Raw genomic sequence first — 27,989 nt, 5'->3', positions numbered from 1 at the left:
TTTTATTTTAATATTAGTATTAAAATCTCATTCAAAACAATAATTAATCAAATAAAATGAAAAAGAAAGGGAAATTAAATTCATGCATAATTTTATACATACAAAAGTTTGTTAATAACTTGTCTTCAACGAGTTTAACAAATTGAAATATAAATTCCCATTAATGATTTCTATACTAATTTTAGTTGTATTAGTGAAAAAAAATTTAGCATTTTCTTTCCCGAATATAGTATTGTAAAATAATTATTTTACTAAAATAAAATGTTAAATCTATAATATCCAATAATTAGTTTTAATAAATATCCAAATTATGCTAGAGCCTTACAGTACAGTAGAATTTTTTTTTATTTACTTTTTTTTTTTTTGAAGTATACTTTCATAAATAATTAGTAGTATCAAAATAATGTGAAAAGAGAAGTAGTCTAATTAGAAATAGAATTTCTTAACGTTAAAAAGAAGTACATACTATTGAAAAAAAAAAAAAACTTTATCATAATGTTAAAAAAAAAAGACTAAATAACAGAAAATACACTGGCATATCATCATCCAAATAGCATGAATGAAATTTGGTAGAATCTCGATCAATCACTACTATGCATCATCTGCCTAGCAAATATTCAAAAAGTCCAACTTTTGATTAATCGATTGATTGGATTGGAAAGGCTTAGCTGAGATGTCAGCTGTGTACCACCGATAAATGCTTTCGTACCACAAAAGATATTTTTCGAGGAAATTAGTTAGCCCAGATGATAAACATATCAATTTTACTATTAGACATTATTCATTAACATTGCTATCATTTACAGCTATCAACAGTTGTAATTAAAATTTGATTCCTTTAACTGCAAACAATCTGTATTATTATATGTAAATAGTACTCACCGAAATTTTATTGTTATTAGCTACTTTTATGATTAGTGATATTAGCATTCAATTTTTACTTCAAGTATATTATGGCTGATGTTGAAAATATACTAATATGAAAAAGTTATCATTTACCAATAAATTTATATTCAAATACTGATCCGATTGATTCATTCTATATCAGTATTTCAGTTTTTGTTTCTTTTAGCTTTTTAATTATGCGATAACCGTAAAAGAATCTTATCATACTTTTCACTTCTTTTTTTCAGTGAGAAAATGCTTTTAAACATGTAGACGAATTTTTTTCTTTTTTTTCCAAAACAAATATCATTACACAATGAATGCACAACTGAGAAAAAAAAATCATGCTTATAATTTTTTTTCTTTTGTTGAATTTTCTAAATACAAACCAACCAAATGAAAAGTCTCAGTAAACAATCATCTAATGAAAACTGAAATAACATAATTCATTGATAAAAAAAAGTTGTAAAATTCAATAAAAATGAAGTAATTTAAGCTATACGACAAGTTTGAGAATGAATGAAATTCGAATCTAAATTGATGAATAACTACTGCTTGAAGAATAACTTAAGTATAAAACAAAAATGACTAAAGTAAATACACATTAACCCGCACGAGAGAAGGCACAAAAAATGTCAAGAAGAGAAAATTAGTCGGTTATAAATTTTCATTTCTGCTTTTATTCTAATAGTAAAAAGATAGAAAATCTAGAAAGAAGGCGAAATTTTTCGCATTTAATTTATTTTTTCTCTTTTTTCTTCATACCTTATCTCAAAATAGTGATGAAAACCTAAATCATTACAGTTGCTCGTAACTTTGAGATTAAGTTTACGGGTACAAGTAACATGCAATAAAAATGAAAATATTTTACAGTGTTCACTACTGAATTACTGGTGAATGTGAACCATTTTTCAAAAATTCGTTCTCAAAACGATCCAAATCTGTGTTCAGAAATGATGCTTTCCCCCTGGAATATTTAAGCTCTACCATATTTTTACAAAAAATGAATTCATGTTATCACACGAAATATTATAGTACATTTTAATCACTAACTACTTTTCTCCTGGAAGATAATGATGATATGGATGCAAACTCATACTTCAAAAGTAACATTTCAACAATCGAGATTTATGATAATCATATTATCATTTCTCATTCTACTTTCACGCTTAATACAAAAGAAATAAATGTGATAAAAAACTTACTTTATTGTGTTAAGTCCTTTGGTAACATGATCAATTTTTTCAATTTCTCTCCGCATATTATCAAGTTCGGTCTTCATTTCTTGATGTACACCACCTACTGTACTTTTTAAGCCACCGAGTACTTGTTGCATTTCTCTTCAAAAGAAAACATTTTTAGCAAAATTATGAAACATTCAATGAACAATTTTTCTGAATAACAATTAACTAAAAGAGATGTATGTACAAATAATATCTAATTAGTTTTCATAACGTTTTTATACATATCGAAGATAAATTTTATGCCAATCACACCATCACTTTCTTTAATCCAATCATGAGTTAGATCAAAAATTTCATTAAATATAAAATTAACATTGAAAAAAAAAAAAAAAAATTCCATAATTTCATACATAAATCGAAAGTCAAATAAATGCATATTAAATTCAAATATGGTAGCACTTTCTTTGAAGTGAATTTAAACAAGAGCTAACCTTAAGACTTGCGTTTCACAATGCAACGTATGTGTAGTTGCAACACTACGCATTCTTGCATTTAGATGATGCCGAAACTGATCTTTCAAATGTTGCTCTTTTGCACCAGAATTCCAACGCCAGTATTCTGCAGCGTATAAGCCACCATATAATGCTATTCCAGCAGCAATGAAACGCCAACTAATTGCTTTGGAAACCTAAAATAGAATTCACAAAACTTATGAATTTTAATAATAACCGTTATTACAGCTAATAATTTAAATATATATAATGGCTAACAACAACAGAGTGATTAGCTGTTATGATAGGAAAAGAGATCCTAGAAAGAATCTAATCAGTTTCTAATCACTTTGCATCTGTCGCGGATTTTAATATCGCGAAACTCTAAAATATTATATGAGCGTTGTGAATATGAGTAAGAAATATGTTCTATAAAATTCTTTGCAATAATGTTTATACTTTGGACTCTTTGTTTCCAATCTTATGTTTAACCTGTAAATATATTATATATTGTTTACACGGTATCAGCTCCTCATTTAGTTAATCTCATTGTTGTGCCGCCACTAATTGTAAATTATCTTTGAATCTATAAGGTTAACAACTTTTTCTTAACTAATGTTCTTTGCAGTTTGTCAATTAGTAAATAGATTTACTTGTAAACCAGGTCAACAACTCTTTGTTAGACGATTACTCTTTCGGCAGGTCAACTTCATATTGTAAATCACATACTTTGATTACGCATATTGCCTGCTATATAAGGAGGTCACCTTTGTTGAAGGGGGGTAATGTGTGTTTTTTACCAAGAACCAGGGCAGTTTAATTTCAATTGTTCTCTATCAAGTTGCTGTGTACTGTTTCTGTTAGTAAAGGAATTATTATATTCCTCTGTTACTCCACATATTTACATCTATATCCATCCAACGAATCTCCCCTCGAGGTTGTTACCACTCTCAAAACAATAAATTATCAAATCTTCAAATTTTTGCTTCCACGACAGCGTCAGTTTTGTTTAATCTCATTCATATCAATCAATCGATCCTAATACAATATTATTGATATAAATGAAACAATTTCTAAAACTGCTAGACAAAAATATAAAACTAAAAATTGAAATTATTTGATCAAAAGAAAACCAAAAACTAACTATTCCGCCTATAACGAGAAGGCCAAGACTACCGTTAGCAACATAACCAATTGAAGAAAGTATAAGTTGAGCCATCATGGCATTTTCCTGCGATTCAGCTGTTGTCATCATTTGCATTTCTTCTTGGCAATTTTGCTGCATATTTCCCTCCCCAACTTCTATATTTGCTTGCTTAGTGTAACTTTTCTAAAACATTACTTCACATTAAAGATGCATATCCCTGTTTTGCTATTAATATAAATAAAATCTTTGCAAAGAATCTAGAAAAATTATAAATAAAGTTGTTCATATGATGAATTTTCTAATTTTTTGTTATAGATAGATAGATAGATAGATAGATAGATAGATAGATAGATAGATAGATAGATAGATAGATAGATAGATAGATAGATAGATAGATAGATAGATAGATAGATAGATAGATAGATAGATAGATAGATAGATAGATAGATAGATAGATAGATAGATAGATAGATAGATAGATAGATTAGATAGATAGATAGATAGATTAGATAGATAGATAGATAGATAGATAGATAGATAGATAGATAGATAGATAGATAGATAGATAGATAGATAGATAGATAGATAGATAGATAGATAGATAGATAGATAGATAGAAAGATAGATAGATAGATAGATAGATAGATAGATAGAATAGATAGATAGATAGATAGATAGATAGATAGATAGATAGATAGATAGATAGATAGATAGATAGATAGATAGATAGATAGATAGATAGATAGATAGATAGATAGATAGATAGATAGATAGATAGATAGATAGATAGATAGATAGATAGATAGATAGATAGATAGATAGATAGATAGATAGATAGATAGATAGATAGATAGATAGATTAGATAGATAGATTATGATAGATTAGATAGATTAGATAGATAGATAGATAGATAGATAGATAGATAGATAGATAGATAGATAGATAGATTAGATAGATAGATAGATAGATAGATAGATAGATATAGATAGATAGATAGATAGATAGATAGATAGATAGATAGATAGATAGATAGATAGATAGATAGATAGATAGATAGATAGATAGATAGATAGATAGATAGATAGAATAGATAGATAGATAGATAGATAGATAGATAGATAGATAGATAGATAGATAGATAGATAGATAGATAGATAAGATAGATAGATAGATAAGATAGATAGATAGATAGATAGATAGATAGATAGATAGATAAGATAGATAGATAGATAAGATAGATAGATAGATAGATAGATAGATAGATAGATAGATAGATAGATAGATAGATAGATAGATAGATAGATAGATAGAATAGATAGATAGATAGATAGATAGATTAGATAGATAGATAGATAGATAGATAGATAGATAGATAGATAGATAGATAGATAGATAGATAGATGAAGATAGATAGATAGATAGATAGATAGATAGATAGATAGATAGATAGATAGATAGATAGATAGATAGATAGATAGATAGATAGATAGATAGATAGATAGATAGATAGATAGATAGATAGATAAGATAGATAGATAGATAGATAGATAGATAGATAGATAGATAGATAGATAGATAGATAGATAGATAGATAGATAGATAGATAGATAGATAAGATAGATAGATCAAGATAGATAGATAGATAGATAGATAGATAGATAGATAGATAGATAGATAGAATAGATAGATAGATAGATAGATAGATAGATAGATAGATAGATAGATAGATAGATAGATAGATAGATAGATAGATAGATAGATAGATAGATAGATAGATAGATAGATAGATAGATAGATAGATAGATAGATAGAAGATAGATAGATAGATAGGATAGATAGATAGATAGGATAGATAGATAGATAGATAGATAGATAGATAGATAGATAGATAGATAGATAGATAGATAGATAGATAGATAGATAGATAGATAGATAGATAGATAGATAGATAGATAGATAGATAGATAGATAGATAGATAGATAGATAGATAGATAGATAGATAGATAGATAGATAGATAGATAGATAGATAGATAGATAGATAGATAGATAGATAGATAGATAGATAGATAGATAGATAGATAGATAGATAGATAGATAGATAGATAGATAGATAGATAGATAGATAGATAGATAGATAGATAGATAGATAGATAGATAGATAGATAGATAGATAGATAGATAGATAGATAGATAGATAGATAGATAGATAGATAGATATAGATATCATTTTATTTATCATCTAGTTATGTTATTTTGCACAAAATCTTTTGTCTAAGACAATTGAAATCTCCGAGAATTGTCCAACAAGGACCAAAAATTTCAAAACACTCACGAAAACATCAAGTAGTGGCTGACTACCAACAGCAGTTATAGGTTTTCCTAAACGATATGCATTAATTCGTCTGATGATCGCTGTAACACCGAATGAGAATCGGAATTCCAAATCTTCCCGAAAGTCCTGCATTAACGATGGACAATTGATACAGATTGAAAAATTGAACGGAGGTCGATATCGCCAAATCTGGAAACGACAAATTATCTCCAACAAGCTTTGATTTTATGCTTTGGCTATTATCTAATTTTGCTCGGGAATTCCTAGAGAAACTAAGTCAGTAGATATTTTGAAATCTGAAATCAAATCAATCAACACAAAACTATGCGACCGCGAATTACAAAACAGGTTAAGTTCACAAACTCTTTTAAAAAGTTAGTACCTGTTCTAATTTTTTAGTATATGGTTCAGCGAGTATCTGGTTAACATGTACTGAAATAAAAAAAAAAAACAAAAAAAAACGAATACTTATCAGACACTATCAAAAAAAAAGCTGAATAAAAATAAACACTGGAATATAGAGTAAACATAAGAAGAAAATACATGAGTCGGAAAAATGCAAAAAAATAGTACTTTAAGTGTAATCAACATGCAAAAGAAAACATACAATACATGGAATTCTCCAAATTCCAAATACGCTGCATAAGACCTCTGGTGCAACGTGCTTCTAAATCCTCCGTCACGATTTTATCTACAAAATCTGCCAAATTCTGCAACATAACATTCAATGAGAATATAGCCCGATTGAGAGCAACTGAAAATTTTCAGACAATTATTAAATAAATTGTGATGCTATCTGGAAACTCATATTAACCTTTTTATACTCTTCAATTGCAGCAGATTCGTCTATGAATTTGTTATCGAATCTGTCAATAATTGATTCAAGCTTTTGCATTTCTTCATAGAAATCTGCCGACACTTTTAAATGCACCTAAAAAAAATGAAGTGCAATAACAATTTATTCACAAGAAATGACATTAATTTAATTGGTAACCTTCAAAACTAAATAATTAAAAAATGAAATAACGAATCTACTTCATTTCTCAATCTCTGCGATTCAATGATAGCAAGTCGCTCGAATTCCTTCCAGTTATTTAAACATTCCTTAAATATCGTTTCTTTTGTTGTAAAATTCGACTGCAACTCAGTCCTGAAATTCGTAAAAAAAAATTCAGAAAATTTGCTGCTTAAGATAAAAACATTAATAGTAAAGCCTACATTTAAATCAATACTTGCAAATGAAAAAATGACTTTACCGTTCCATCTTCATCTCTAAAATTAAAAAATCGTAGAAGCGATTAGGGCCGTGGTATTTATAGTGGCGGATCATTTTTTGTGATACAAAAAAAAAAAAATGTTTTGATTTAAAGAAGAAATTTTTATAAGACACTTTAGACTTACTTTCGCTTAAGAGTACTATTTTGCACAACATCCAAATTATTTCTCATTTCCCCCACAATTTCACGGGCTCTCCGTGCATGAGCTTCAAATTTAGTGCTAATAGCAGATTTCGAAATGAGTTGCTGAAATTGTGAAAAAAGAAAGAAATGTGTCCCGTAATGAGAAATAATACAGTTTTGCTTTCGTTACTTTCCCATTTATCATTTCTTTATTTATACTGCCAATCTCTTTCATATGATATCTATTCCCACCTCAAATTGCGTTTCAAAATTACAGAATTGCATCGCACGATATTGATGTCCTTCAACTTGATAAGCTGAAATCAAATAATTTATTCTTGAAATCTATTTTAATTTACCAGACGAATTCGATGCAGAATAGCTAAGCATTACTTTCACTATGATATTTTTGCGACAATCACCTGAGCTTTTCAAATATTTAAAGGAGGAAAATCCTACCATGATGTATTACACCTCGTTCTTTTAAGCGTACATCCAACATTTCACGTGCCGATATGAAAAAGATGCGATTTGCAGCCTCTGCCTCACTACACACTTTGAGTTCGTTCACAAGAAATTGTCTAAATCGTGTCATGTGCTGCTCTCGGATCTGAAATACAGTAATAGTAACAAAAGCAATAAAAATACACAGGTACAAAAGATATTAAGCAATTATCTTTCCAAGAAGGATGAATTTCACAAAGATAAAGGACAGCTGGATAAGTAAAGTTCTACAATATCACTTTTTTAACACAATGTAAAACGAGCAATATAAATCAAATGATTCATAGAACGACCACAGAAAATCTATCCACAGCTTTAAAAGAACAAAGAAAGATTGAGGCTCCGTTCTTTCTTTGCAATTGCAAGCCAAAATTTTTTAAATATTCTGAAAGGAACTTCAAGGCTGAAGAAAAAAGGAAAATATAGCATAACAAATGTCTGACAAATCACGACATCAACTCAACTTTTCAACCTGTTGCATATTTTCCACTTCGGTTGCACTTGCATCCCATCGATTGTTAAGGATGAAGATATTCGGCCTGCTCAACTTCGAACTCACTCGATGAAAAAAACTTTTCTCAGCTTGTGTAAGAGTCGACTCAGCATTACAAACCAAAACGAAGACATCAGCATCCATGCAGTGTTTGTCAATCCAACTATCAAATTGCGGTGATAAATCTACACCAGGACTGAAAACGTTTCATAATTAGTTTCAATGTAAGTTCACCATTTTTATTTCTTATGAATAGTTTTTAAATAAATTTAATATGGAAATATGCACTACCACCCCTTTTAATAACACATAACTGCATTATTTCATCTCTCAAAATATTAACTTATTATATTCATTTTAAAAGTCGACAAGATCTTTTGGATACATGAGAATAACTTTTCTTAAAATTCCAAACTTAAATTAAAACAATCGTCTTTGCTTAGGGACAAAAACATTGAATTTCCTTTCGCTCAAAAGAAAAAAAAAAAAAAAAAATTAAAGTAGAGATAAAATAAACGAGGAAATGAAAACAAAGGCTAACCTATCAACAATGACAACATCATTCTGTAGTAAACGCGATGCTGATTTGGGATAAAAGACGTGTAAAAGTGAGTCTTGCCCCATTGCAGAAAGTGAGACATTACTATCACTCATTGCATGCCCTAGTTTTTGCAACTGTTCAATATCCATTCGTTCCGATGAATCTTCATTTAAAACAAATTTTTGATCGTCTGGGCTTCCCTCCACCTATATAAAATTTATAATGTTAATCAATTTCTTTGCTTGTAGTTTGCCTTAGATTAAACCTCTGCATAAAAATGGTGTAACAATGATTATAAAAAGGAAAAAAAATAACAAATGAAAGAATTTACTTGCAAGAAACAACAAGTAGTGTGTCCCATTCCTTGTGGTAATACTTTTGCATGCAACATAGCATTAATTACTGAGCTCTTCCCATTACTTGTTCTGGAAAAAGAATGTAATCAAAATACAAATGCGCAAAAGGAATTTGATAAATATGATATATAAGCTTCCCACTCAATTAAATAGAAAGTTACCTTCCGAAGAAAACAACTTTCATAGTATCACGCATAAACATATCACGAATTGTTTTGATACTATCTTTGAAGCGTGCAACTTCATGCATTTGTTCATCTGGCACATTTCCATTGTCGTTCAGAATTTCTAAATTGAACATATAAGAAATAGAGCATTTTCATTTTAAAATATCAAATTAGAAGAAAGCATAGAAAACTCTGCATTTTAAAAAAAAAGAGAACACTTAAGCTATATAAATCAGAAAAAAAAAAAAAAAAAAAACTAGTTATTGAAGAAAAAAACATTTCAGCCACTGAATATGTTAAGTGTCCCTGCAATAATGTAGAAATTCTTAACTGCTACAGTGTACGAGTGGTGTATTACAGGCTAGATCATTTTCAATGAAAATATCTGAAGTCATATTTCATCATTAGAAAAATATATTAGGAATATTAAAATAGATTAAAAAACTTCCTAACTATATCCTACCTAAATATACATTAGAAAATCTAACCATAAAATGATTCCTTATAGTGTGCATATAAAGAATGGAATTAATACAAAATATACCGTTATAGAAAAGTAAGAGATCCGTAACATAAGTCTCCAATTGATTGTAAATATCACCAATGCTAGTTTTCGCTTCAGCAAATCGTTTAAGTGGTTCACCAGTGCTTTGTCGATAATTCATATCTGCAATGAAATTTTTGCTGGAAAGACTTAGATAAAGTGGACAATTCCTTATAACCTATACTTTACAAATTTTGGAATGATTCCACAGGGAAAAGTTCTTTAAGCTATGAATTCTTCCCTATGGAACTATCCAAAAAAAATGTTGAAATACTTGGGGGAAAAAAAGAATGAAATTAAGGCATGTTATACCTTTCGAAATCAAGTTTCTAAATAGTTTTAAAGTAATTTAAAAGTATGACACCTGACTTAATATCCCGTCCAGCTGCCGGATGATGCATTGCTAGAATACCAGACATGTCACTGCCGGAAGGCGATATGTTATGTCGACCAATTCTGAAAATACACTATTTAAAATATTTTATAAAGTACTTTAATAAAAAATTCTTTAGAACGAAAAATGTACATATTCCGAACAAATGGTAAACCTAACAAATGTAAATGAGTGCCGACTGATGATCTGATGGAATTCACGTAATATGTAAATTTTGAAATTCACGTAACACGTAGAACACAAACGTTATGAAATTCACTTAATATGTGCAACATAAGATTTAATTTTGGTGAAGTATGAAAGAAAACAAGTGAGAAAAATGAGAGAGAGAAGAGAAGAAAAGGAATGACAATAAGAAACGGAAATATCTGATACTATAATAGTTTGTAAAGCTTAAGAGTACAAGAAGAATATGTGCGGAGTATTTGTCAAAATTGAGAAAGAAATAAATCAAGCACATCATTTAGCATATTAATTCTTCCTTAATTATACCAGTCGAACTGATCTGATCTTATCCTAATCAAATCGATCTGACTTCATGCTAATCAAATAATCGATATCGCCTGGCCCCACGTAAATAATGTCCGCTTCATCTAAACTACTCTAACTGAAATCTTACTGTCAAAATTGAGAAAAATATAACCGGATCCAAACCAAACAGTCCATACAATGCAATCACATTCATCCCTGATATGTACCAGTTTACCTAACAATTTACCCGTGGGCATCGATACTTGTTGCGATTGTAATTTAACTTCCAACCTGCTCTCTCGTCTAATTAATCAAAGTATTATTTTAATAATTCAAAAGTGAGTAATTATCATTATTTGGTCATTTTTTCTCGTCTCTAATTCTACCACATGCTAGAAATCTTTTCAATCTTTCGTACCCTCTTCATTTTACATGTGTTACAATCCTTACAATCTCTGCCCCCGTTATATCTCAATCATTCTTTCTATCATCAGCATCATTGCAGTACACAGTATTTTTTTACGTTCCTTTCTTTTTTTCTTTATTAATGTAAGCTGTGAAATTTTTTTTTTTTAATTTGCTTTCTTTCTTCTCTTTACCTTTTACTTTCAGTAGAATATGTTAGTACTAAAAGTTTATCTCTCTTAATTTCACCTCTGACTTTATCTTCTTTTATAATTTCATATTTCCTATTTATAATTTTTGTGTTTGTCCATGTTAAATTTCAATTTCAATTTCCGATACAGTCAGTTGAGCTGTGACTATTGAAATAATAACTGAATGAAAGAGCAAAATTCAAATGATAAGGTATGCATGATTATTCAATTCCTTTAAAAAAGACTTTTTTTGTAAAAACATAGTATAATGATTGAAAAAATGAACATTTAATAAAATGCATTATCAGTTTTTTTGATTTATTAACAGATGTTATTTGCTTTTTTAATTTATTTCCATTCAATCATAAAAATTTAAGTTATGCTTTGCGTATGCGTTCAAATGTTGATTTTTTTTTTTCAAACACTGTATTATTTATGTATAGGCTAAATCAAAAATTCAGAATTTTGAATTATAAGTGAAGGATTGAAACTTTGCTAGTAAATTTATGAATAAAAATAAATCAGCTTTTTCTCAAGTATTAAATTTGTTGTTTTTGATAATAATTTTATTGCAGATTCAGAATGCAAATGAAACAACAAGAGGAACACTTACACATCATAGACGTGTTGTAGAAAAGGGAAGAAAATGGCAAATTGATGTATCAAATGAATCAAATCGGTTAAATATTCCACAAGGTGTACAAGCATTCCGAGTTAGTATTGAAGATAGTATACTGATGAAAAAAACCAGGAACATTCTAAAAACTCTTGAAAAGAGGTTAGCGTTTTCAATTTTATTTTCAAGTTCATTACATTATTAACCTCTATGATCCCATGCAAAAATTTCTTATTAATATATATAGATCGTATATAATTCATGAAATATATAATAATAGTTTTTGAAACTGTACCATATCATTCATCAAGAAATGGTTGATCTTACTCAAATTTATTGCTAAATTCAGCTTAATTGATCGAAAATTATTTAATATGATAGCATTCTTTTAAGCGTTTTGCAATCTTTAAAACTTACTACGTCATATTTCAGGCCATCAAAGCACAGAGTTAAGATCACGGAACACGAACTCATCAATCATCTTTTAAGGCATAATTTTTAAGCTGTTCTTATTATAAATTCACATTTATATTTTAACTTATCGCATTTAATGCTTAATATATTTGTTGAAATATTTTCCTTACGTTTAAACAACATAAAATTATGTATTGTAATAAGATTGAAGAAAAAGTGGAAGTAAGCAGTTTTTGCATAAAGTGAAGTGATATAAAAAGATTGCTTTTCATTGTTTAGTATTTACTTTAAATGATTTAATTTACGATTACGATTTTTCCATTTACTTTAATTTGTAGTCAATATTTTGACGTATACGATATTCAGTTGCATTACTATCGATAATCGAATAATTTTTTCTCCATGCATATTTTGCATACTTCTAGTGTAGTCTTTTGAAGCTTAAAATTCTGTTTTTGATCATTGCTCACAATTAATAATTTCATTTCAAGTTTTGCAAGTTTCTATTTAAAAATAACTGCAGTGATTATTTCAGGTTATTGGATGTTAACAGGAATTGTTCATTTTTGATACCAAAATCATGTGGGCGTTATGAATTGGATGACAGTTATTATCTCAGCGATGGAATTCTAAAACAAACTGAAGTAAGAATGTTTTTTCTGTATTAAATAGCAAAATCAGTTAGCTATGATTTCTTCTATTGGGGTTCATCGATTTTTAGAAACCATAAATATTTTCAGAAAGGCAACAAAAAAGAGATCACTTTTTCAGATTGCTACCTATGTAGAGCCATTTCTGGAAGCACATACTCAACTCATAGCATTGATAGCTTTCAGTCACAAGAATCAAGTTAATTCGCAGATTGAACAAGTTCTTCAGGAATTTGTTCTTGATTTTTTAAGTAGGCACACTCGAGCTGTTGGACAACTTTACAATAACGATATGTTAAGTAAGCTTAGTATTTTAGTTTTGTTTTGATTTCCAGGTGAAGTATTTCAACGCGCTAAGTTTTACCCAGCATCTTATTATGTTGTAATTGATCAACGAAATCATTAGAAAATTCTTTTTTGAGCCCGTTGTAAACAAAAGTATTTTTATTAGATGTAAACAGCAAAAATAAAATGATAATATATCTAAGATTGAATTTAATTCTGATACTGTTATCGCTTTGCTTGTCAAATCTATAGGATAGTTGTTTCTGATTTTTATTTGTTTAATTTTTAGATTTACGTACTCTTTTGCATTCAATTCGTAAAGAACTCCTGGAACTTTCTATTGTATATAATAGCTTATCGGTGATTATCACTGCCGACATTTGGAATTATGGAACTGTCGATTGCTTTCTAGATCGTTTTCTGGCCACAACTCTTTATGCAGAGTTGAGACCGCTTTCTGTGGTATAATTTTTTGTATATTTATTTCAGTAGAAAATAATTTTTAAATTCAGATTTTTTTTCTCATCTTTTATTTTAGAAACAAGTTATTGGACGGCTGCAATATGTTATTTTAGCAATTTTCGAGCGATATTTTGATCGTTTATTCAGTACAGGTGAAATTGATCCCGTGCTTGAAAACGAATTTATTTTTCAGAGGTTATACATTTCATCTTATGTACAGCTAACCATTCTGAATTTTGAGTCAAAGTGAAGAATGACATGATTTTCAAACTAAAATGGGACTGATTTTGAAAAATTTTAGTGTAAATGATAATGCAGTAATTCAAGCAAGGCGAACACGTTGCTTATTTTGGTCTAAACTTCTAATCAAATATGTAGAAAATGGTGCTTTAAATGCTCGCCGTTTACGTGCTGGCAGCTATGATTATGAAGCACCTAATAGTAAGCTTCGATTAAATTAAAAATCTTTTTGATTTTTGCTTATTAAATTTTTTTTTGACATGATATGTCCTGTATTAATGATAGACTAACAGGTAGAAAAATTACTAAGCAAATCGATATGAAACAAAAATAATTTAGCTGAGTGAATAAATCAGTCTTCATTCTTACAATTTTTCCATATTTCTCTTCTATTGTGAATAAAATTTATTTTAGAATTTTCGGTCTACTTGAGAAAAGCTCTACAACTGAAAGATGATTGTTCTTTTATTAGTGCACAAAAAATTATACGAAGTATGGAATATGCATGTGAAAGATGTGCCAAAAATAACTCTTCTCTTCTTTTTCGTTGTGTGTTAGAAAATAATACATTGTCTCAAGTCTTAAAAGAGATTGAAGTAAGTATTTAAATTTAATTTTTATAATTTTGTTTTGGTTTGCTGCTGCTACTACGTGCATGTTTCAAGCCGGATTTATCATTATCATTATCTTAATCATTGTAACTATTTGAAAGGTTTTAAAAATATTTAAATTATTTATTAAGAAAGTTAACTTTTATTATGCAAAAATGTTTTCAGTCAGTTTATACGGGTTTTGCGGTGCGTGAAATGGCATTTGATCTATTTGGAGCAACGCGTACTTCACCGCATTTCAATGTAGTAATGTCATTTCAAAATAGCTTGCTGCTCTCTGGTTTTCCACTTGAAATTCTCGATAGATGGGATGTTTGTTGTACAAGTGGTCTTCTGGATGATATAGTAATAACACCAAAGGTTTTTCTTTATCTTATTTATTAACAATTCAATTTTGGAAGAAATGTGAGGTGTGAGGGAATTTTTTGTTTTTAGAAATTTATTAGCAAGTGTATATAGAATGCATAGAAATCGATATTTCTTATTTGGACATAATGTTGTACTTGTTTCTGTTTATCACTTGCATTTAATTTTAAAATTAATTTTGCTAAAAATTGCTTCTACCGCTTTTAAGATTAAGGCTACTCGGAAACATAAATTGCAACAATATTTGATAAGTCAGTTTTAATTTTATTAGCAATGAAACTTTTTACTTTTAGCTTTCTTGGCCAATGTGTTATTTAATAGAAGACAAGCTTATTTCCACTCTTAATCTCTGTCTTCGTTTCTTGTTACGACTGTTACAAGCACAAGAGGCTTTATCAGCAGTTCGAATTGATTGTAAATTTTTGAGTATTTTATCCTTTTTTTCAATATTTATGATAGCAAATATGCACAGTAAATTGTAGATGTATTTAATCAATTAAATCTTTCATATTTCCTACATATGTTGGCAACAAAAAATCTTGCAACTCTTTTCAATAATCAATTGTATTTCATTAAAAATAAATTTTTTTATTGTTATTTCCAGTTGTAGAGAATATTTTTAGTAGCTGCAACGAAAGAACTTAGCATTAGTCGACAAAGGCTCAATCATTTGATTTGTTTTATCGCACAACCATTAACTGCAATATCTGAAATTTTTTTCACTCATGTATGTTTTTTTTTTTTTTTCACTTCATTTTTAAAACATAAGTAATAGAGAAATTATATTTTTTAAACAAACAGTATCCAGATATATGATTAAAACGGTAATTTTAGTTGCAAGCTATGTTGACGAAAAAATTTGCATTGGTAGCAGGGTCGAAAACTTTGGATGAAGCGCAACGTATTCTAGAAGATCTGAATATACATCTCACTAATTTAATAACAAAGTAGGGAAATATATTTTTAAAAAGTTTTCCGATAGAAATGGTATTCTGTGATTTTTTTTTTTTGCTTATGAAAAAATTAGTATTATAGGAATCTCATAATTCATCAATTTGAAAAAAAATAATTGCATTTATTTACAAAGGATTTTTTTTTATTTTAATTTTATCTTTTCTATGGTTTTTTTCTTTATAATTTATTTGCATGGAGATAAATTGTTTGTTTTCAGAAGTGGTACCCGTGCTTTGATTCATGATGCTATAACAAAACTGTGCGATCGAGCAACAGAAGTTGAATTACGTTTTCGAATGGATATTGTTAGTGTACGTGATGTTGAGGAAATGTTAAAAGTTGTGAGACGAGAAAAAGATTTATTAGTTGGCTTAGGTCGTTCGATGCATGGTACCATATTTAATTTACTTCAGCCATTGCTCATCTAATAGTTATTTGTTGCAGAAAATCTTTATCAATTGCGGGTTCCTTTTTTTTTTTAAAAAAAAATGAAATTTTATTGTATTGTAATGAAACTTTTTATTCTTTTATATGATTCTAACTCATTTATTAAGTATGCTTTAAACAAATTTCCTCTTTGTAAATGTCATTAAATTCATCAATTTTTATAAATTTTTCAGATATACATATATAAAACTGCAGTTCATATTTTGAATGAATTTGAATTATATTCTGTTAGGATTTTATGTTTCTAAATTATCTGTGTTTCAATTGAAACATACTTTGAAACGATTTGAAATAAATGATATTTCATTCGTGTTAGTTATCTAAAATTGGATGACGAATAGGAATTAATTCAATCTATAGCGTTATGAATTGTATAATTTTCAGTAGTTTTTCTATTCAATGAAATTACTTTTATTCATTTGTCAATCATTTAAATTAATAAACATCTACTATTCCATTGATAAATGTATTCATGATAGGAATTTACGATACATGAAAAACCTTGAAATTACATTGTTCAGGTATTTTCTCGTATTCTTAAATAGCGAATCAATAATTTATACAATTAGTTAAAATGATTAAACAAATAAGAATGAAAGAAAAAATTGAAAAATTACATAAAATACTAAGTCGTTTTTATATTTGCAGTGAAATTATATAATTATGCATTTGACTTACAGAATGAAAAGATGCTTTCTTACTTTTTTTTTTTCTTTTAGTTATTAACAAATATATATGAGACATAAAATGAATATCTGTGGATAATGTAGTATAGCTTTTAAGGTAAGAAGAAAAAAAATGTTTGCTTTTGGTTAAGATAAAAAAAAGTAAAGTAGGATTAATACAAATGGCGCCGATGGGTGAGTCATTCATTTAGTTTTATTCAAATAATGGGTCTTTATTTCTAATAAAATTTATAGAATTCCTTTTCTTTAATTTTTTAATCTGAATGTTATTATTGAAAATGTTAAATTGTTTTTTCAGATAACATTTGTGATTTATTATTTGAACTTTAACTAATAAATTTGAATAAGGAGAATCTAAAAAATTCACTTAAAAATTTTTTTGAATTACTTCGAGAAAAAAAATTGCAGTTGAGATTTTTGAATGCTTAATTCATTCAATTCTCAAACGAAATTTTTTCAAATTTCATTTAAAAAATGAAATCTATGATGCAAATGTGTTAATTTATTTACACAACAAAGATGCGTTATCTTATGAGAAACTATTTTTCAATTTGCTAACTAAATGCTCTTAAAAATTTCTTTAATAAGCTTTTCTACATTAATAAATTTTTACATTTTTTTTTTTAAAAAATCACTAATTACAGTAATATTAGCCAATTAACTAATTAAGTTAAATTGCTTCTTTCAAATGTCATATCAGAAAATTATTGTTCACAGAAATCAATTTCTTGTTTTATATTGTTTTATTTATGATATTATCCTACTTATCATTATTCGTATTTCGTTTCATCCCTGATACTATTTAATCATTCATCATTAGTTGATGCATTCATTCATTCATTTATTTACAGTTATTGTATTAGATAGTAGTTAGTTATAATTAAGTAAGTAAGTAAGTAACTATTACTGTCAGATATTGTTAAATAATTAAGTAAGAATAATTCCATCTAAAGCAGTGCTAAACGAGCAACTGTCTTTATTATTCGCAAAGTAATCATTCATTCCTGGAACTGCAAGCAGTAATAGTAATAATAACAGCAATATTTATATTAATAATAGCAGTAGTAATAAAAAGTAATAATAATGGTAGTAGTAGTAGTAATTGTGGTACCACTAAATCAATAGTTTAACATCAATTTACATCTTAAATAAATTATTTCATTTGTATTGGTTATAATTTATGTTAGCTCCACCCTAGCAACTATCAAACTTTTCACTTTGCAGTTTATTTAAAAATTGAAGAGACAATCAGTTTAACATCTGTTTGGTTTCGATTTACTTTCCGGTACTTCGGCTCCTTTTGTGCCATAATATCATTTCATCTGCATATTTGTTAACATTAACGACAGGTGCCACTAGTGAATACTTCAAATTTAATTCTATTTGTGAATTGCTGTAAAGTGAAGAATATTATTAATGGTTACTACTTGGAATAAATGCTTATCAGTATCATTTTCACTAGTTATTATATTCATACAAATAATCAAGGTTTGTTTCTTATCATTTTGATAGAGCTGTTAATTAGTTGTTGAAAATATAGTACGGAGCTCAATTTCGAAGTTGTAAATTTTCATAAATTCGAAATATTATTATAATATGTCAACAATAGTAGCATTAATAATAATCATTATTATGACATGAGATGCAATATACAATAATAATGAGAATAATAATGTAATAATATATTAATAACACAATGAAATCCTACATCTTTTTCTCTTACTTTTTCTATTAAGTATTAATTACCACCATTTATTCCATTTTTAATTCAATTTATCGTTTTTCATGGAAAAGCAAATGTTGAATTAAATATTTTTGCACTTAATATATTGAATCAGTAAACTATCAAATTGATAATACAATGAAATGTTATATATAATATAGCAAAGAAATTTTGAAGCCTCAACGATTAATTTTCTTCCTTACAATTTCCGTGTATAATTAATTACTTTACTTTTTTTTTTTTTTTAAAAAAAAAAATTTTAATGTTTCTCACATTAGAAAAAAATTAACATTTTTCTTTTTCATATTTTATTTACTTAATTTTTTCTTTTTTTCACAATTTCACAGTAACTTCCGAATCATTTTTTCATCCACAATATTTCACTGGTTTTGATCAAATCTTTTTAAAATGAAAAATTTCCAAAAATAAAATTTTTAATTCTATTGGATTTTTTTTTTTTTTTTTGTTACTTTCAAAAGACTTATCTGGACAAAAATAATTTCTTATTTCGTTTTTCACTATAACTATTATAATTTCAAGAACGAAGCGGAAGTAATTTCAAATTTTTTCATTGTTAGTTTGCATGAAAAAATATACCTTAACTCAAAATTATCATTTAAAATAGAAAATAATTCGAAATGATTTATTATTTGTAAAGCTAAGAGAAAAGAATGAAAGCATTAAATTTTTCAGTGAAGCAAAATTAATATCCATTCAGATTTAGAAAAAAAAAGGAAGAAAGAGAACGAGAAAGAAATAGAAAATGATTTTAATCAAACAGTTTGAGAAGAAAATTTTTCGAAAATTGGTCAAACTTTTAAACTATTTTTATTTTTAAAGAGAATAAAATGTGATAAACTTTTTTTTCCAAGAAGAAAAAAAAAGTTTATCACATTTTTTTTAAAGAGAAATTAAAAAGGGAATTAATTTTTTTTTTTTTTTCAAAAATTGAAAACAGTTGAGAACAACAGAAATGAAATAAAGCAAAAAATGAGTAATATCTTAAAATATAAATTAATTCTAAAGTATTTTTTGCAAATGTGAGAAATTATTTTTTTAATTTCCAAAATTAAAAAAAAAATGAAGAACAATTTTCTTTTTTAATTTCTAAAATTAAAACATAAAGAAGAAATGAAAAGGTTAAATTAATTTGTTTAAAAGAGAAGAAATAAAACTGTTACAGCAATTGTTTATTTAATCTAATCAACATTAGTTTTTTTTGAAATCCAACAATTAGCACTTAAAATTTTTGAGAATGCTAATTAGTGTCATTTGAAGTCTTTAATATATTTTAAGTATCCTTATAAAAGTAAAATTCTTGGTGATATAGTTTTTTTGATAAATTTTATTAATCATTTTGCTTTTATGATGAAATAATTTTTGAGTCCATAATTTCTAATTGTTTAGTTATTTCTTTTGCTAATACTTTTTGTTGTTAATTAGCATATCCTAGAACAGTGAATTGTTGTGTTAGAAAATAATTTATCATTGAATAACGAAATTAATAGGAAAAAATGAAAATTTTAGAACGAAGTTAAAATCAAATTTTCAAGTACAATTAAAGAAATTTATCTAAAATATAGGATTTTTGAATGCAAACTGAAAATGATTTAAATTAAATCACGAAACATTGCGATGAGGATGATGTAATTTAAAAAATTATGAATTGATTACATGTTAACATGAATTCTCTGCTTCAAGGTTGTATTTAACTTATATACTTTAATTAAAACGATCAATTGAAAGTTTGTAATTACTGTGCTATCAAATATGACATAACAGCAAAGCATAATAAATATTTTTAAGTTCAAGAAACAAAAAATATTTGTTTACTAATCACTTAATACTACATCATTAATCAATAACAAGCAATCAATAGTAAATTTTGCTTTCTATTAATTGCAATGAAATTTTTTACAAAAAATTTAATTTTGTTCTTTCTTCAACAAAATAATATTATAAATTTATATCGCTACTTTAACAAGTTTAAAAAAAAAAAGAAAGAAAAACAAAATAAAGCAAATTTTAACTTTAATATGATAAGGATATTTTTTTTTTTTTTTGATGAAATTTGATAAATATTTCGCTCAGCAAAAAAATCATTTTATCTTAACAAATAAAATGTAAGAAATGTAAAAGCAGTTCAAAACAAAAAATAAACGATGAATTGTTGAATAAGAGGAAAAAGACGGAATTAATTTATTACTAATTAATAATTAAGTTGTTACAGTGTTGTGATATACCACCCGATCTATGGTGTGATAGCCATGAATCAGCTAAACGTTGTAATGTTAAGCAACAATGCGATCAATTTCGACGGGTAAAGTTACCAGTAAAATTAAGTTTATATTATGAAGCATTATGCCCATATTGTCAACGTTTTATTGTAAATCATCTGGGAAATATTTACAATCAATTTCGTGGACTTATTGAACTTGAAATGATACCATGGGGAAATTCGAAATTACTTCAGGTAAGTAATATTTTAATTAATTTGAAAGGTTTCGATTTTTCTTCTTAAAAATATCTGTAGTATTATTTTTATCATTTATTGCTCACCTTTTTTTCTTTTATTAGATTAATCTATTGATAGATAAGAATATTTCAGTAGCAATAAAATAAATCTATATAATTTTTCTGATATTTGTTATCACTTATAAAGTTATGCATTATTGAAGTATTTTTTCTTTTTTGGAAGCAGAGTTAATTTTTAATAATTTTATATTAATTCAAACTGCATGCAAGTAATATGATTAAAAATTTTAACTTCATTGAATTATTTTTTAAATATGCAAAATTAAAAGCACAATAGAATAAATAGTATTTGTTGGTATTATTTGACCGATTGATAAATTAATTTATTGATTAATTGATTGATTTAAATATTTCCAGCAAAATACCTTTTGCATTCTGTAAAATTAAATTTGAGTAATAATAATAGGAAGCAATCTGTTCAAAATATTTAATAAAATCCATTTAAACTAATTAATTTTGGGAAAAAGTGACAACAAAACAAAGTATCTCATAAAATTAAATTTATTATTACTGCATTCCAATTTTCTTTTTTCTTTTTTCATTTCTTTTAATTTTAAGGTAAACCAGTCTTTAATGTTTGCATTGGTAAACAAAACAAACTAAAAATAATTTGAATGAGAAAGAAAAAAAAGAGCAGAAATTTGTAATTTATTATAGCTTTTAGCATCTTCAACAAATAATACATTCTTTTTTGACAGAAATTATTTTCTTCTTTTTTCTATAATTTAAGCTAATTAAAATCGCACATATTCAAAAAAGAACAAAAACAGAAAAGAAAAAAAACCAAATTTCCAGTTTTTTTTTTTATCTTAATTAAATGAAAAGAATAAAAAAAAGGTAAATAATAGCAAACATTCTCTAATTCATAATTCATATATTAATTATTGACTCTCTAAAGGATAATTTCCTCGCCGAAATTTTTTTCCTAAACTTTTATTGAAAATAAATTTTATTTAATTTATTAATTTGCATTTAATACAGTTTTTCAAAAAAAAAAAAAAAAAAAAAGAATCTTCAATCTTGCGCATTTTTGAGCAGAATTTTTCAAACTGATCAAATTTTTAATAATAAATTGATATTTACACAATGAAGCGCGGGGGCTTTATCAGCTTCGTAGCACTTTCTATCAGTAATTGATAAGCACGAGAAAATGCCTAGCGTGATTATGATAACATTAACATAAACAAATTATAGCTCCTAGTTCATAATTTGAAAGAAAAAAGTAATCACAATTTCAAAAAAATTTTAAAAGCATAAGAATTGAAACAGCTGTAGCATAAATAAATCATTTCATTGTTCGGAAAATTAAGCACAACCACTTCCCTTGTAATCTTTTTCTTATCTTACATTTTCAAATTTAGTAATAAATTATCATTTTACACTTTATCATTACCTTCCAAATTTACAGCTTACATATTAACGAATTTAAAAAAAAATGAAAACCAAAAAACAAAAATGAAAATATAAAAAAATAAAAAAATTATAAAAAATTAGAAATGCTAAATTTGTTAGATAAATTTAAAAGGAAAAAAAAATGTCATTTTTTATATCAAGAAAATATAAATAAAATTTTGAGAGATTGTTTTAAAAAAAGGAAACAAAATTAATAATAAAATATTATTGTTGTAAAATTTGTTGAATAAATAATATTTAAAATGAATAGTTATAAAGGAAAATAAATTATATGCTAATGACTGATTATTGATAACAACCAGTCAAATTGATAAAATTTCATTACATTTAATAAACTATTGAACTGCTTTTCATTGTTAACATATATTATTGCTAAAAATTGAATATAAAATGTACAATAATATTTCTGTGTTCAATAATTTTTCAAATAAGTAATTTCTTTCATTATTTACCTTATTTATTATTTATTTATGTTTCATTGTTAAGCAATGACAGCACTACTAAAAAATTTGTTCTTATATATATTAGTTTTTATTAAAAATTAATTAAAAATTACTAATTATTTTTTCTCATTAATGATTAAATACGAATAAAAATAAAGAGGGAAAAAATGAAATAATTTCTTTATTAAATAAATGTGGAAATTTATTTTTTTTTTTTATAAATTATATATTTGCATATAATAAATTCTATTTAGTTATATAGTTTTTTCTCATTTTTTTACAAAATAAAAATTTTTTAATTTTTTACAGAATGATTTTTTTCTTCGATATAAAAAAAATTTTATCTGATAAATATTAAAAAATTTGATATGTAATAATAAGATGATAAAATGATTACACCATTTAATTCATTTAAAAAATCACTTTTTTTTCAAAAAAAAGATGAATTTTTACGTTTTCTAATTGAAAATTAATAAAACAAATTTGATTTTTTTTGCTTCAAGCTTTAATTAAAGATAATTTTTAAATTGCAAATTTACAAAATAAATCAAAGGATAAATAAATTAACAATTTTTTTTCTTGAAAAAATAAAATAAAAAGAAAAGCAATATAAATCTTTTTGTTTCTTTTTTCGTTTGAACTTTAATTAACAGCAAGAGATAGAGAATTTTATCAAAAATTATTAATTCCCTATTTTTCATTTAATGAATAAATTCAAATAAGTTTTAGGATGGTACAATACGATGTAATCATGGACCAATTGAATGTAATGCTAATAAATTACAAAGTTGTGTATTAGAATATGCAAAAATGAAGCATGCATTAGCTTTTATTATCTGTTTTGAGCGATCACTCATTGATACAAATGTTGAATCAGCACTTCAATATTGTTCTGGTTTTATTCGTAATCATTATCGACGAATTAGGTTTGCTTTTCTTTTTTTTTCCCTTACTTTTCTAAAAATAAAAAAAAAAAAACCGAGAAGAATGAATTCTAAAAATTATTATTGCAAAAAGAAAAAATATTATCATTTAGTTAGCATGAAAAAGCTTTCTTTCAAATTTCTTTTTTTCATTGCAATTTAAATTTAATTAAACTGAATATCTTTTACTTATCAATTTCAAATAAAAAATAAAATTAGTGTATTTTTAATTATTATTTTTTTCTTTTTGAAAACATAACAAAAAAGAAAAAATTTGTAGACGATGTTATGATTCGGAACGTGGTATACAATTGCAACGAAAAGCATTTCATCGTACAATGTCTGCTACACCGAATCGTATATCGGAAGTACCATATTTGCTAATTAATGGATATAGTTCAAATCCGGATTCTAATAATTTGAATATACATGCTTTGCAATTATTGTTGAAAAAATGGAAGCGTATAATTCATGATAATTATTTAATTGAATGATTGCAACTTTAAAAGAGAAATATCAATTGATTTTGTTTAAGTTTTATATTGAAATATTGAAGGAAACAAAATGGATACCATATATTGATTATTTTTCTCATATTCTTCTCGGATATACATCCTGAATCCTTTTTTTTTCTTGTTTTGAATACTATTAGAAATCCTAATTGAATAATTCAATTGAAGACTTGAATAAAGTAGAAAATAGATTATATTTCTGAAATTTAATTTTTCACATACACATAATGTTATCATATATTCGGCTTTTTAATACAATAATTTTCATATTTTATTCAAAAGAATTAAAAACTCTTTATGAGATAAGAAATGTCTGATACTCATAAATCTGTTAATTGATGAAAGACTTTATTTTATGGCACCTTTTCAATATTCATAGATTCTTTAAATAATATTTTGGCTTCTTGAAAAAAAAAAAAAAGAATGTTTAATTTTGTTTGACATCATAAAAGCCCAAACACATATCACATTCATCAGAACAGAATCATTGGGTACAGATTGAAAGTTGAAGAGAATGTGAGGATGTCATGTATATATACCAAACAAAAACGTTGTACATAACTTAGCAATACTTTTTTTTCCCTTTTTGAATCAATACTCTAATTAAATGAAAAGAAATCTTCAAGAATTTTAAAATATCAATCAGTGAAATAATTTGAAACGTTCATTCAATTGTGGCCCAATTTCTATTCTGCAAGATATAACTAGCAATTATTCAAATAATCAAACAATTTAAAAAATTATGATGTCACAAATTTTCATCATTTTTCTTTCAATATACATTTTTCCTGTTACTTCTTTCTTTTATAGCTGATATATTAATCTTAGTTATCGACAAGTTATCATCCCACTTGCTACTCCACTACGATTTATATGCTTCTGAATCATATCCGAAAGCTACACATAGATTAGATTTAAATAAAATTTACATTGGCAGATATTAATTGAAGAGGAACATAACTGTCAAAAAAACTTTAAGCAGCTCTCACGCATACCATATATTAGTATGAGAATGACGAAATTCCAAAAAAAATAAGAAAAGCAAGAAATATATCAAAAAAAGCAGCTATGAAAAGATTGTGATATCAATTGACAGCTTTAAATAGCAGCAAGACGTTCAGAAAATCCATGCTCTGTCACCCAGTTTTCAATCTGCAAGAGAACAGCATCACATTCAGCTTTTTGTGCTAAAAGCTCATCTTTGCTCTGGTAATTCAAATATTTTTCTTGTATTTTGATCATTTCTTGCAATCGATGAAGTCGTTCTTCAGCAACCGTTATCTCTGCTTTCAGCTTTTGGTTTTGTAATACCTGAAAAAATTGGTAAAATTTAGGACTACCAGAGCAAAGATGATTTTTTTCAAATTTGGAATTCCTATTCTTTTTTCTTTAATATCTAGCACAAATCACTTCAAGATAAACCTGTGATTCAGCTTTCTTTTGCAACGATGGCTTCATTGCTAGAGCAATTTCGATGGATGATGGAGCGTCTCTGATACCCATGTACTCAATGCGTACTTCTTCTATACGCTTTGGACTAAATAGAATCGGTTTATCCACCTCTCTGTAAATGTACTTGTTCAAAGGATTTCACAAGAAAAAAAAAAAAATTACACCTCAAGTTAGAATAATCAAAAACAATTCTTCCATCTTGGAATTAGAAGACATTCCAGCTCAACATTTACTAATTATTATCTTCTACATTATTTTCTGTTCAAATGTCTATGTTAATTTGAAAGAACACGATTATCAAAATAGTTCATCAATACTGATATAAATATAACGATTTAAATCAATTAACTGATTTTATGAGATTACGAACTTCTTTGCAATATCGGCACTCTTCTCATAATTCTGAAGCATTTTATCCCATTGTTCTTTTTCATTGTTTAATTTTTCCATATAATTCATCAAATGGTTTTCTTCTTCTTCTATAGCAGCTATTTTTGCAGACACAAGAGAAGAATGTCCTTCATCTATTTTAGCCATGTCGTCTCCAATAATCACATCTTTCTAAAAAATGTTCATAATTCCTTTTAGGATGATAACTTCAAGATTATAAGTAACAATGCCTTCCAAAATACATCATTTGTTAATGCTAAGATCTTTTCAATGTACTACTTCCCAGAAAATCAAATCAAGCCTTTTTAGAATAAAAAAAAATAAAATGTATTCAATTAATTATGATGGAATTTTATAGAAAATTGTTAGCAAAACAGATACATGTCTGTCCGTTTAATGACTTCGCTTGCTCTCTCCCTCCCCTCCTCCAGAATTCCGCTATGGATTTGGAGAAAATTTGCGCAACAAAAAGAATTGAGAATAATCAATATCATAACAAATGTTATCTTTCAATTCAATTCTGAACTTACAGTAACTTCAGTACCATCTACAATTTCTTTTACAGACATGCTTGAACGCCGACCACGAACAGAACGTCTTTTATCGCTAGCCTGAAAATAAATATATATATATGATGATTAATTAGACAGAATCTCGCAGTAATGTAACTGATATTAATTTAGTAACTATTGCTATGAATATAACAGTGACGAACAAAATCATAACGATGATGATTGATAGTAATAATAAATAACAATAATAGTGGTAATAATAATTAACAGTAACAATTTATTTTTCTTGAATTGTTTACTCTTCACATAGCAATTCTTACCTCACTACTAACAGCATTTAATCTTGACGACCGGTAACTTCGTACTGATGATCGCAAAGATGATGAATTATCCTCCAGTTGCATCGGGAGAACTAACTGAATTTTTGCATAATTTTTGAATAAGAGATGGAAGGATGTGAGAGAGAAAAAGACTGAGATAAAGTATAAATAAATATTGCAATTGAAACAAAAAATAAGAGTAATAAAGATGCTAATCGGTCATATTTCTTTTCTGCAATCATTTCGTACAAATATCAATCAGACTGATCATGGCATTTTAACAAATTTTGATGATAATTGCGTGAAATACTAGTGAAATGATGACAATAATAATTATTTTAAATGATAAAGAATGATAAAATAGTAAGAGTTTAAATCCAAGCAAAACTAGAAAATATACCGCTATTCTGAGTGCTTCTTATTTCGATCACTTTTTTTTTGTCTCTTAAATTGACTCCTAATTTTTAACGCTTATTGTGAGCAGTTATTCTCCTAATATTTTGAATTGAAAATGTTTAAATAATTTA

The 27,989-nt window shown here is 26.5% G+C and overlaps 4 protein-coding genes across 4 annotated transcripts; 2 read left to right on the top strand and 2 right to left on the bottom strand.

Annotated features, from left to right (window-relative positions):
- Nucleotides 1-1,764: 1,764 nt before the first annotated feature.
- Nucleotides 1,765-10,466, bottom strand: Bma-fzo-1 (Transmembrane GTPase fzo-1, putative; the record flags this gene model as incomplete). The annotated part of the gene is made up of 18 exons (XM_001893258.2): nt 1,765-1,852; nt 2,091-2,225; nt 2,561-2,757; nt 3,705-3,890; nt 6,043-6,231; nt 6,425-6,474; nt 6,650-6,752; nt 6,857-6,973; nt 7,078-7,192; nt 7,444-7,565; nt 7,695-7,759; nt 7,902-8,052; nt 8,419-8,635; nt 8,981-9,186; nt 9,312-9,405; nt 9,498-9,624; nt 10,048-10,170; nt 10,412-10,466. 18 exons carry the CDS (start codon nt 10,464-10,466, stop codon nt 1,765-1,767), a joined length of 2,340 nt encoding a protein of 779 aa, XP_001893293.2.
- A 1,226-nt stretch (nt 10,467-11,692) lies between these two features.
- Nucleotides 11,693-16,534, top strand: Bm9409 (Uncharacterized protein; the record flags this gene model as incomplete). Its single annotated transcript, XM_043078485.1, has 14 exons — nt 11,693-11,719; nt 12,084-12,286; nt 12,557-12,613; nt 13,074-13,182; nt 13,310-13,487; nt 13,763-13,935; nt 14,012-14,130; nt 14,237-14,376; nt 14,590-14,771; nt 14,952-15,146; nt 15,446-15,566; nt 15,776-15,879; nt 15,987-16,099; nt 16,324-16,534. 14 exons carry the CDS (start codon nt 11,693-11,695, stop codon nt 16,532-16,534), a joined length of 1,932 nt encoding a protein of 643 aa, XP_042934419.1.
- Nucleotides 16,535-18,655: 2,121 nt separating this feature from the next.
- Bma-pqn-48 (Prion-like-, putative) lies at nt 18,656-24,770 on the top strand (the record flags this gene model as incomplete). The annotated part of the gene is made up of 4 exons (XM_043078484.1): nt 18,656-18,727; nt 21,193-21,435; nt 24,083-24,279; nt 24,557-24,770. The coding sequence occupies 4 exons, from the start codon at nt 18,656-18,658 to the stop codon at nt 24,768-24,770; spliced, it is 726 nt and encodes a 241-aa protein (XP_042934418.1).
- Nucleotides 24,771-25,886: 1,116 nt separating this feature from the next.
- Nucleotides 25,887-27,546, bottom strand: Bm9410 (Uncharacterized protein; the record flags this gene model as incomplete). Its single annotated transcript, XM_001895337.2, has 5 exons — nt 25,887-26,099; nt 26,211-26,352; nt 26,611-26,801; nt 27,161-27,241; nt 27,463-27,546. 5 exons carry the CDS (start codon nt 27,544-27,546, stop codon nt 25,887-25,889), a joined length of 711 nt encoding a protein of 236 aa, XP_001895372.2.
- Between the last annotated feature and the right edge of the window lie 443 nt (nt 27,547-27,989).

Source organism: Brugia malayi (assembly GCF_000002995.4).
Source record: "Brugia malayi strain FR3 genome assembly, contig: Bm_v4_Chr2_contig_001, whole genome shotgun sequence".
Classification (NCBI taxonomy): domain Eukaryota; kingdom Metazoa; phylum Nematoda; class Chromadorea; order Rhabditida; family Onchocercidae; genus Brugia; species Brugia malayi.
Note: the sequence above shows the minus strand (reverse complement) of the source record. Positions and strands in the feature narration are given on the sequence as shown.